At 40.4% G+C, this 12,605-nt stretch overlaps 1 protein-coding gene and 1 long non-coding RNA gene across 2 annotated transcripts; one reads left to right on the plus strand and one right to left on the minus strand.

Moving 5' to 3' along the window:
- Positions 1–317: 317 nt before the first annotated feature.
- Positions 318–2,141, minus strand: LOC131152844 (acyl-CoA--sterol O-acyltransferase 1-like). Its single transcript, XM_058104747.1, has one exon. It carries the CDS (start codon positions 1,719–1,721, stop codon positions 507–509), a length of 1,215 nt encoding a protein of 404 aa, XP_057960730.1. The 5' UTR covers positions 1,722–2,141; the 3' UTR covers positions 318–506.
- A 3,620-nt stretch (positions 2,142–5,761) lies between these two features.
- On the plus strand, positions 5,762–7,164 carry LOC131152845 (uncharacterized). Its single transcript, XR_009136114.1, has 3 exons — positions 5,762–5,892; positions 5,991–6,054; positions 7,138–7,164. It is a non-coding gene; the product is annotated as an uncharacterized LOC131152845 (long non-coding RNA).
- The last annotated feature ends 5,441 nt before the right edge of the window (positions 7,165–12,605 follow it).

Below are 12,605 nucleotides of genomic sequence, written 5' to 3' on the forward strand. Positions count from 1 at the left end.
TGGTTTAGCCCACGAACCGGTGTAGCAAAAATTCTCAAGACTTGTCTCCTCCAGGATACAACAGCCCGATTTGAATCGTACGGCTCACTCTAATTCATATATGATGAGAATAAAGAGAAAAAATTAGTCTATTGTGCTAATACTTCAAGTGTCTATTTATAAGCATAAAATGACCATTCGTTCTCCATGTACTTAATAAATATGATATGTATATATTAAGTAAATATATACTTAGATCAAAGATAAATTTATATAATTAATTATGCATTTATCAAATACATGAATGAAAGACTCATAATATTAAAATACACCATCAATAATGTTACGGGTCCATATATATATATATATATCAAATTAAAATATGAGTTTCTTTTAATTAACAAAATTTAAAATTACAAAGAACTCCTTGTGAAATTTGAAACCAAACAATTAATATCGTGGAAAATTAAATGATGTAAAGTTCAAGCAATACATATCTGTTCGATTCAAATGCCATATATTTTATTTCATAGAATAAGATCATGCTTTATGGAGGTCGTCGCACGTTTCCCGACGATCAACCGACTACCGACGCTGGCGACATCCCTAACGAATGCGCTGGCCGCCGCGTACTCCTCAAGTGCCCGCACGTCGGCCTTACACCGGAGCAGCTGGGGGAAGAACAGCCAGAACCCTGTCACCATCACGAACCCCACGGTAAGCGCCGCCGCCGCCACGCGCGGCACCTGCCACTGGGCGGCGAACGACTTCTTCGCGGCGATCTCCGCCGCCAGACACGCACCGTGGAGGAGGAAGAACCATGTGATCTCCCAGGTCGGCTGGATCCGGCCCAAGTAGAAGAAGATCAGCTCGTGCATCAGGCCGGAGACTAAGAAGGTAGAGATGACCGCGATGAGCCGGGCCGACCTGCGACTGGTGAACCGGGTCGACCCGCGGAGGACCGGATCGTGTACGGCGGGGCGGAGGATGGAGGGGACCATGAGGTTCCACCGGCGGCCCCAGAAGTCCTGGAGGGAGGAGGAGAGGTAGGGCTTGTTGAACTGCGGTTCGAGCTCGACTCCTAGCATGGCTCGAGCCAGAGTGGCCGCCATGGCCAGCATGATCTCCAAGCACAAGTAGATGTGGAAGCAGTAGAGGCAGAGAAGCAGATTTGGGTGGAAATGGTCGCTGTAATCGTACAATCGGAGGAGAAGAACCATGAGCAGACCCTTCGTGCCGTAGTTCAGAATCCCTCTGTGAGCATTCTTGGGATTTTGGTGAGATGGGTCTGATTTGTAATCTCCATTTTGGGCTTTTGTGGGGTTTTGGGAAGATGGATTTGGCTTAAAATCCCCAATTTGAGATTGGTGCCTGTCGAGTTGAGGTTTTTGTGGGGTTTCGGGAGGTGGATCGTGGCGGATCTTGATGGGGAGGCAGGCGACGGCGGCAAAGCGACCGAAGGAGAGTGGTGGGTTGTCGTCGGCGGCGAGAGGGCCGCGACCGAAAGCGAAGAGGAGGAGCTTGAAGTTGGCGAGCCAGGCAATGAAGAAGCCTGTAGTACCGGCGAGATTGATGGAGGAGAGATTAAGAGGGAGGAGAAGAAAGAGGCAGACTATGGGGAGAAGCAGAAGGAGTCTGAGACTACCTTTCGGGACAATCTTGCCCAAAATGTAACAGTAGCTGAGAGACGCCATTACTGCCCCACATACCTTGAAAAAATTCTCCATCTCCGTGCCCTCCATTTCTGATTTTTCGATCCTGAGATATCGTCTTTGATGTTTGATCTTGAGCTTAAATTCTCCTCCCCTTCTATTGCTGTTGCTCTGTGGTCTGGACTGCTCTGTCTTCCATGTCAAGTTGAGGAAAACAGAGAAAATCTGCTCGGTAGCTTGAGGATTACATCAATTTCAAATTTCCATGCTTGAACCTAAAATAGCTTAGACCACATTTCTCCAATGGTCATATTTATGGTGTGTAAAATATCATCGTCATTAACTTAAAATAGTACTATTATCGTTGTTCGTTGATTTGTTCCATGCTTTTCTGCATTCTACTGACAAAGGAGCTTTACTTTAAAAAGGGCCAAAAAAAAAGAAAGGGGGAGAGCATATGAATATGTAATATTCAACAGTTGAATATTGATTTGAGATGGAGAGATTCCGTGGAGAAGAATGGTGGTGGACTGATGGGATAGGTTTTTTTTTTTTTTTTTAAATATATTTGTCAGCTGAAGTATCATGCAACGTCTCTATAATTAATTAAATAGGTTAATTAATTAATATAGTTTTTGATAATATTAAAAATAAATATTTGTCCAATTCTACCTTATCTTTTTATAAGCCCCAACTCTATTTAAGTTGTCATCGGGTGTTGGAGATACAACCACGTCTCCATCTCAGCACACCAGCATGCAACTTTCAGTGCACAACAAGGAAACCACCCATCTGCCCCATGTTCCATTGGAATCTCAAACTAACAGAATGACTGAACTGGCAGGATAAATTTGTAATTTTCAGTCAAGTTGTTGTTCGTCATTGCCTATATATTTGGGCCTTTTCACTGTGTACAGACCTCGAATATAATGAATTGCAAAGATGAATTTATTCTTTTGTATTTCTCTTTAGCCTTTTATCATATACCCTTCATGCATTTCTTTTCACTTTAACATGGTATCAGAGCTCTTCTTTGGACTCACGTCCCGATCCAATATTCAGTAAACTTCATGGCCTTCGACTCCGATTCAGATTCCTCCTCTGCTCCACCTTCTCCTCCTCCACCCCCTCCACCTCCATCCCCTAACCTCTCACCTTTCCCTACTTCCTCTCACTTCATCACAACTAAACTTACCATCGACAACTACCTTCTCTGGAAGACTCAAATGGTTCCCTTCTTGAAGGGTCATCAACCCTTTGGCTTTCTTGATGGCTCCTTCCTGCCGCCTCCTTCACAGCTTCACAACAAACCGAATGCTGACTATCAGAGATGGGTTCAGCAAGATCAGCTACTGATGTCCACTCTTACTGCGTCTCTCTTTGACTCTGTTCTAGCTCAGGTGATTAACTGTACCTCTTCCTGTGATATGTGGAAGACTCTGCAACATTTGTTTGCCGCCAAGTCCTCGACTCATGTTGTTCACACTCGGTACCAATTAGCAACGCTCAAGAAGGGCCCTGAATTTGTCTCTGATTACTTCGATCATGCTAAAAACTTGGCTTCGACCCTGTTTGCGGCTAGCCATCCACTCACCAACTCTGAGTTCTCTATATACCTCCTCGTCGGACTTGGTACTGAGTATAAGTCACTTGTCACCTCCTTGACTACCCGTTTAGAGTCTCTTTCTCCCCATCAGATCTACAGTTATCTCTTAAACCATGAGTCTCGCTTAAATCATCAAACTCAAGCTCTCTTATCTTCCACACCTTTGGCTGCCAACTCCACTTTTGTTCGACCTCCCTCCCCAAGGCATTCCCATGGCTGTCACTTCAATTCATATCGTGCGGGTCGACAAGGTCGTGGCTCCGGTCGAGGTTTTCGTCCCTCTCACAATTCCTCAGATTCCTCTCATCCTCAATATCAGGTGTGTAACAAGTACGGACATACAGCCCGAACCTGCTATTACCTTTTTGATCAAGCATAGTAGTCACCACCTCCACCTTCCCTTGTGGCCAACAATACCACCTTCTTTGCGCCTTAGCCTTTGGCAAATACCCTGTTTCCTGATACGGTTGCCACACACCATTTCACTTCAGACTTTGGGAATCTCAATCTAGATTTGGTTTTGTATCAGGGGTCCGATCAAGTCAGCATTGGCGATGGATCCTCTTTACCTATTCAACATACTGGCTCTGCTCACTTGAACACCTCCTTTGGCAATTTTCTTCTAACCAATTTATTTCATGTTCTTACTATTACTCGCAATCTTCTCTCTGTTCCTCAATTTTGTCGTGGCAATAATGTTTTCTTTGAATTTCATCCATCTTGTTTTGTTGTGAAGGATTCACGTTCCCGGGAGGTGCTCCTCAAGGGTCCCGTTAAAGATGGCTTGTACGCCTTGCTGGTTGATGCAACACCTTCAACCTCTTCGCCTCAAGCATTTCTTGTTTTCTGATCCACTGCTCATCTATGACACTCACGCCTCGGTCATCCCTCCCCTCGCACTACATCCCTAGTTCTTTGTCGATTTAATCTCTTGTTCTCTTCCAGCATCAATTTTGGGCACTGTCTAACGTGCTCCTTCGCCAAAGCTCATGCGCTTCCACACCCAGCCTTGCCATCCCGATCACAGCAACCGTTTCAGCTCCTATTCATGGATGTCTGGGGTCCTGCACCAACACCTTCCACAAATAACTCTCGCTATTATCTGTCCATTGTTGATGATTTTTTCCAAATTTCTTTGGCTTTTTCCTATGCAATCAAAATCTAATGCATCTCCCATAGTGGTAGCTTTCCTTCAGTTTGTTCGTAACACCTTCAATGCTAATATTATTGCAATTCAAACTGATTGGGGTGGTGAATTTCTCCCTTTAAAATCTATTTTCCAATCTTGTGGCATTTCACATCGAATCAGATGTCGTGGCTCTTATAAAAAAAATGGAAGTGTCGAATGTCATCACCGTCACATTGTCGAAATTGGCTTATCATTATTGTCCCATTCATCCGTTCCGTAATCATACTGGGTTGATGCCTTTCAAACTTCAACTCTTCTCATAAATTGCATGCCCACACCCCTCCTAAAGAATAGATCTCCCTACAAAATTCTATTGCACAAGGTATTATATTACGCATTCCTTCGTGTCTTTGGCTCAACCTGTTGGCCCAATCTTCAGCCCTACAATAAACACAAAATGGATTACCGTTCAACTTGCTGTGTCTTCCTGGGATATGGCCCAGATCATAAAGCTTACATATGCCTACATATTCCATCAAGTCAGCTGTATTTGTCACAGGATGTTATCTTCAATGAACAAGAATTTCCTTTTTCCAAGCCCACAATCTTACCTTCACCTTCTGTTCACTCTCAGCCCAATATCCCAATTCCAATTCTCGCCCTTGTGTTCAGCCCAGCTACTCCAGTTGCCTCTCCTGACCCATTAATCTTTTCTGCGCCCACTCTGCCTAGCCCACCTTACCCTAACCCTACTTCCATATCTCCCCTTCTCACATCATCACCCACCGCAAACCAAATCCCATTGCCCCCTTCCTCTCGTACTTCCACTTTTCCTTCCCATTCCATGGTGACCAGATCTAAGTCTCAGTCCCTTTGGCCACTTTGTCGTACCGATGGTACCATTCCATGGCCATCTATGTAGTGACCCGAAGAATAATATTATTTTAATAATAAAGAGGGAGGAAAATGGAAACAGGAACAGAAGGAGGCAGTAGACTTCGTTGACGACATCGCATTTTGGAGATAATAATAATAATAATAATTTCAAGGAATTTTCAGGACTTATTGACGAATACAGGGGTTCGTTGACAAGTGCATAAAGAAATTCGTCGACGAATACAGGGTTTCGTCAACGAAGGTCTTAGGACCTCGTTGACGAAGGCAAGATTTCGTCAACGAGAAAATACCGAGAGACGGATTCGGGCTACTATGAATTTCGTCGACGAAGGATAGGGTTCGTCGACGAATTTACTAAAGGACTCGTAGACGAGGTGACGTGTCTCATCGACGAATTTGGCCCTATAAATAGCTAAAAATCATATTTTTATCCATTTTCAAAGCCGCTTTCTCTCTCTCTCCTCTCTCTCTCTCTCTACGTCCCTCTCTCACTTCTCTCTTCGTTTCCGGGCCTATTCCTCTCCAGATCGAAGATCTGAAGCCACCACGACGTTCCTGGCGGAGTTCTCTTCAAGTTTGCTAGGGCGGATCGTCGGTGGGATCGCGTTGGAATTCATCACAAATTCAGGGTAAGACCTTTTAGTCCATTTTTTGCCTTATGACAGTTATAGGAAATGATGTAAGCGAAGAAATACTGATATTTTGTTCTGACATATGTTGGTTTCAGGGTGTTGTGTAGGAGGCACTGCGAGTGTTAGGCCAGTATACCATAGGGGCTTTTCAGTAAACATGTAAGGAAAATATGCTATGCTAGGTAATTTTAAAATATTATACAGCTTATTAAATTATGAATATTACGTATTAAATTATGGTGTGGCTTGAGATTATGAATATAATACGGAGGTATGTTTTATGAATTTCAGTACCATGATTTTATGAATTCCAGTACCATGATTATACGAATTTCAGTATTATGATTATACAATTTCAGTGTTATGATTATACAGTTCTCAGTATTATGACGTATGAATTACAGTACAGTTCATGCAGTATCATGGTTATTACGGTTATTTCAGAATCATGGTAAATCAGATAGTTGTATATGGAGATATATTATATAGTATCAGACCCTATTGGACTATGCAGTTATAGAGCATGGTACCGTTGCTACAGATATTATGTTATGTTATGAGTGCAACCACCTATTTAGATAATACGTGGTAGTAGGTTGATCATCTGGACCCTTGACGTGGACAGGCTCCCCATTAGATATAGGTTGAGGTGGGCAGATCAGACCGATGGAGTATAGTGATTTACCCTAGTCGGCCAGCCAGTGTAGATCCCGCCTACGGGCCCGATAAGCCGTATGAGGTGAAAATCTCATGTACGAACAATGTGATATCTCACACAAGGTAAATCCTTAACCCTTCCCCTTCTTACTAAGACTATAGAATGCTCTTGTGAATTATGGCCAATACCAGGTATATAAGCAGTGATTTCAAATCCAGAGGTTAATCGTACTCTGGCAACTTTACGTAAGGCAGAGTTTGGTTAAATCATGAGGGGTTAAATCATGACACACAGTTATCCACAGGGAAAGTTTTTAGTCACTATTACATATGTACATTTACAGAAACAGGGAACATATTTATGTATATTAGAAGTATTTTGAATAGTAACCTACAATACTGTTATGTTAAGCAACATGGAAATGGTGGTGTATTTTATCACTTGTACTATACTTACATATCCAGTTATACATGATTATATGAAAACAGATTTACATAATATTGTAGCTCATTTGCCACACACTAGTAATAGTATATTTCGTCTTACTGAGCTTTGGCTCATCCCAGTGTTGAATAATTTTTCAGGTGATTCAAGTAGGCGAGCAGACCAGGCTCACAAATAGAGGGGCTTCAGTAGTGCCCTATCAGTGAAGTGAGTATTGTGGAGGATTTTTGTATATCCCAGTATTGTTGAGGGTATTTTGGGAAACAGATATATGTGTATATATTGGGGAAACATGTTAGTGCTCTAGTATTGGTATTGTATATATATTTACATATGGTTATGTTTATTTGATTTCTACTTCCTGCTGCTTAGGCTAATGATTGGATTTACCCCCAGTATGGTATCAGAGCATGTAGATTATCATAGTATAAAAAAAAAACCCCCAAATTAATTAAGCTGGTCGTTACAATCTAAACCCTCTGTCTCCTTTACTATGACGGTTGCCTCCTCTTCAATTCCCAAAGAACCCCAATCCTTCACCGAGGCGTCTAAACACTTTGGCTTGGTGTGTTGCTATGTCCACTGAAATTGCTGCACTTCTTCACAATCAATCCTGGGATTTTGTTCCAGTTTCTTCACATTTCAATCTGCTTGGCTCAAAGTGGATTTTCAAAACTAAACGCAAAGTTGATGGCTCCCTTGAAAGGCGCAAGGCTCGCCTTGTAGCTCAAGGATTTCATTAGCGGCCAGGTTTTGATTACAACGAAACCTTTAGTCTGGTAGTTAAGCCAGCTACAATTTGCCTTCTTCTCTCCTTTGCGGTCTCTTCACATTGGGAGTTGCATCAACTTGACATTCAGAATGCCTTTTTGCATGGGGGATCTTGAGGAAGCTATCTACATGAAACAACCCCCTGGGTTTGTGAATTCCGAATTCCCCTCATATGTCCATAAGTTAAAAAAATTTCTCTATGGCCTTAAACAAGCTCCTCGGGCCTAGTTTGCAAAGCTATGTGATAAACTCCTTTCTTTTGGTTTCACATGCTCTCGCTCTGACTCTTCTCTTTTTATCATGTGTACTGCTCCGGCTAGTTTATTTGTTTTGGTCTATGTCGATGATTTGGTGATTATGAGCTCCAATTCTTCCCTCATTTCCAAACTAATTCAAATTTTACAATCTCAATTTCCCGTTATAGATCTCAGCTCACTAAGTTACTTCCTCGACGTTGAAGTCCACCGCACCTGTAAAGGGCTGTTTATGTCTTAACAGAAATATATCACTGATTTGCTTTTATGTACCAATATGCACCTATCAAAACCTGTGTCCACACCAATGTCCACCTCTAACAAACTCACTGCAATGGATGGTTGCTCGTTTGATGATCCTATTTGGTATAGAAGTGTTGTCGGAAGCCTTCAATATTTAGCTTTCACTAGACCAGACATTTCTTTTGCTGTTAATCGTGTCTGTCAGTACTTGCACTCTCCTCGCATTCCCCACTGGATTGTTTTTAAGAGGATCCTTCTCTATCTCAATCACACTCGTTGTAGTGACCCAAAAAATAATAGTATTTAAATAATAAGAGAGAGAGAGAGAGAGAGAGAAATAGATACAGAAACAGAAGGGGGTCATAGACTTCGTCAATGACATTGCATTTTGAGGGAAATAAAAATTTCAGAAATTTCCAGGGCTTCATCGATGAACACAGGGTTTCGTCGACGAAGGTATAAAGGATTTCGTCGACGAACACAGGGCTTCGTCGACGAGAAAATGCCAAGAGATGGTTTGGGCTGCTCTGAATTTCATCAACGAATATAGGGTCTCGTCGACAAATTTTATGAAGGGCTCATCAACGAGGTGACGTGTATCGTCGACGAACCTGATCCTATAAATAGAGGAAACCCGAGATTTTTATCATTTTCACCGCACCTCTCTCTCTCTCTCTCTCTCTCTCTCTCTCTCTCTCTACGTCTCCCTCTCCCTTCTCTCTTCTATTCCGGCCCCACTAGCCGCCGGATCGACGATCCGAAGCTACCACGACGCTCCTGGCGGAGTTCTCTGTAAATCTGCCTGAGCGGATCGTTGGGAAAACAGAGTTGAAATTCATCCCAAATTTAGGGTAAGACCTTTTAGTCTCCTTTTGGCCTTATGACAGTTATAGGAAATGATTTAGGTGGAGAAATACTGATATTATGTTCTGGCATATATTATTTTCAGGGTGTTTTGTAGGAGGCCCTGCGGGTGTTAGGTTGGTATTCCATAGGGGCTTTCTAGTAGTCAGGTAAGGGAAATATGCTATGCTAGGCATTTCTTAAAATATGATACAATTTATTTAATTACGAAAATTATGTTTTTAGTATGGTGTGGCTTGTGAATATGTATATGGTATGAGGATATGTTTTACGAATTTAGTTTCATGATTTTATGAATTTCAGTATTATGATTACGCGAATTTCAGTACCATGATTTTATGGATTTTAGTACCATGATTATACGGATCTCAGTACCATGATTACATGAATATCAGTATTATGATTATGTAGTTTTAGTGTTATGAATATTCAGTTCTCAGTATTACGACATATGAATTACAGTACAATTTATACAGCCTTATGGTTATTACGATTATTTCAGAATCATGGTAAATCATATATATATATATATATATATATATATATTATATGATATCAGACCCTACTGGACTTGCAGCTCCAGAGCTCGGTATCGTTGCTACAGATACTATGTTACTTTATGAGTGCAACCACCTAATTAGATAATACGTGGTAAGGTCGATCACCTAGACCCTTGAAGAGGTCAGGCTCCCCATCCAGATATGGGTTGAGGTGGGCAGATCGACTGACGGAGTTAAGTGATTTATTCCTGATTGGCCAGCTAGGGTAAATCCCACCTACGGGCCGCACAACCCTGTCATGAGGGGGCAAGTCATGACACACAGATAGCCACAGGGAACAATTTCCGTTACTATTACATACGTACGGATTTACAGAAACAGGGACCATACTTATGTACACTAGAAGTACTTTAAAATATAATCTATAATACTGCTATGTTAAGCAACATGGAAAAGGGGTGGTGTATTTTATTATTGGTACTGTACTTTGTATTCAGTTATTCATGTTTATATGAAAACAGATTTCATGATATATATAATAGCTCATTTGCCACACACTAGTAATAGCATATTTCTTCTTACTAAGCGTTGGCTCATCCCAGTGTTGAAACATTTTTCAGGTGATCCAGGTAGGCGGGCATATCAGACTCGCAAATAGAGGGGCGTCTGTAGTGCCCTGTCAGTAAAGTGAGTATAGTGGAGGATTTTTGTATTGCCCTAGCTAGCTGAGGGTATTTTGGGAAAACAGTGATATGTGTATATTTTGGGGAACACGGTAGTACTCTGGTATTGGTTTTGTATTGTATATAATGGTTTATGGTTATGTTTATTCAGTTTATGCTTCTCGCTGCTTAGGTTAATGATGTGGTATCAGAGTATGTTCATTGTTACAGTATATATACAAAAAAAAAAAAAAAACAGTTAATTAAGCAGGTCATTACACCTGTCACCATGGCTTATTCTTCTCTGTTTCCTCCTCTCCTTCCCTATCTGCCTTTTCTGATGCTGACTGGGTTGGGTGTCCTGATGATCGTCGATCCACGAGTGGTTTCTATGTCTACTTTGGATCTTATCTCCTCTCTTGGGGCTCTAAGAAACAACCAACTGTTGCTCGGTCATCCACAGAAGCTGAATATAAATCTGTTGCTAACACCACCTGTGAGCTCCTTTGGTTGCAGTCTCTCTTGTCTGAACTTGATATCTCACTCACTCACCCACCAACTCTTTAGTGTGATAACATTGGCGCCACCTATCTTTCTTTAAAGCCAGTAATGCATTCAAGAACAAAGCATGTAGACTTGGATTATCACTTTGTTCGAGAGCACGTTGCTGCCAAGTCTCTCCAAGTGTCCTTCATTTCCACTAAAGACCAGATTGCCGACATTCTGACCTAGCCTCTCACTGCTGCTCGCTTTGCCTTGCTCTGATCCAGTCTTACTGTGACACCAGTACCTTCTGGATCGTGGCTGGATGATGGAGATACAGCCACGTCTCCATATCAGCACACCAGCATGCAACTCTCAGTGCACAGCAAGGAAACCACCCAACTGCCCCATATTCCATTGGAATCTCAAGCTAACAGAATGGCTGAGCTGGAAGGATAAAGTTGTAATTTTCAGTCAAGTTGTTGTCCGCCATTGCCTATATATTTGGGCCTTTTCACTGCGTACAGACCTCAAATATAATGAATTGCAAAGATGAATTTATTCTTCTGTATTTCTCTTTAGCCTTTGATCATATACCCTTCATGCATTTCTTTTTACTTTAACACCAGGTGACATGAAAATCATGAATTTATCATTGGCCTGGGTTTGAAATTAATGATAACCCTCCCAAGGCAATTAGTTAAATTTTTGGATTTACTTTGATAAAATATCATTTTCTATCTTTTTTAATCACACTCAAATTCGCAATTTCCATGTCACACAGTGACAACTTATCTAATTTAGAAACAGAGTAGGAGCTTATAAAAAGATAAGGTAGAATTAAACAAATATTTAATTTTAATATTATAAAAAGAATTAATTAATTAACCTATATAATTAATTATAGAGAAATTGCATGATACTTCACCTAACAAATATATATATTTTTTAAAAAATAAATAAAAAAATAAAGAAGAAAAAAAGGATTGTAGAAAAAAAAAAGGATTCTAAATATTCGATTGAATAACTATCTTATTTTCAATTGAGAGTGTTTTCCTCTATTGGTTAAGGGCTATTAAATATTTTTTTATTATCTCATTTTCAAGTTACTTTACACGTATTTCTAACCTTTTTCCTGTTAGAAACAATAACTAACTCACCCCCCTCGCTGGTACTATATTAAGCATGTGTTTCGGGTGTTCAAATTATCTATGTCATCCCTCATGTGGGCCTTATAAGGCTTAAAATCTTGTTTTGAAGATAACAAATCAGAGGAACTTAACATATTTGGTTAAGTGATGATATTTCAGGACTCAAATATGTGAATACAAGGTCAAGTACTCACAAGGATCATTGAAAGTTTTTACTCCAAAGAAAGATGATCAAATGAGGCTTAAAGAATATTGAGGCATGGATTCAAAGATGATCTAATAAAACTTGAAGATCATGTGAGCATGAATATTAAAGAGAACTTGCTAAAAGCTTAAAGTATATTGAAGCATTGAAGACAAGATGGAGTCACAGAAAGACAAATATGAAGATTTAAGTGCTTAGAATGTCAAAGTCTTAAGAAGTCTTTATGTAAGTACTTCAAACAATTTCAATATGGATGCATGAAATTCTTAAGTTAATCTCTTGGACCTAGATATCTTTTAAAATACTTGGAAGATATTTTTATAAGGTCAAAAGTTATTTCAAAAAGGTTAAAATTATTTTTGGAATAAAAAACACTAAAATGGGATTTTCCAAATTTTGTTATTTTTTCTATATCCGCATTAATGTACATTTTTCTCTATTAAAAACTCCTTATCTTAAAAAGTGTTCAACATGA

The sequence above is a fragment of the Malania oleifera genome, chromosome 4 (assembly GCF_029873635.1).
Source record: "Malania oleifera isolate guangnan ecotype guangnan chromosome 4, ASM2987363v1, whole genome shotgun sequence".
Classification (NCBI taxonomy): Eukaryota; Viridiplantae; Streptophyta; class Magnoliopsida; order Santalales; family Ximeniaceae; genus Malania; species Malania oleifera.

Bases quoted from the DNA above. Each gene is read 5' to 3' on its own strand.
- LOC131152844 (XM_058104747.1), bottom strand. From the start codon at position 1,721: ATGGAGGGCACGGAGATGGAGAATTTTTTCAAGGTATGTGGGGCAGTA.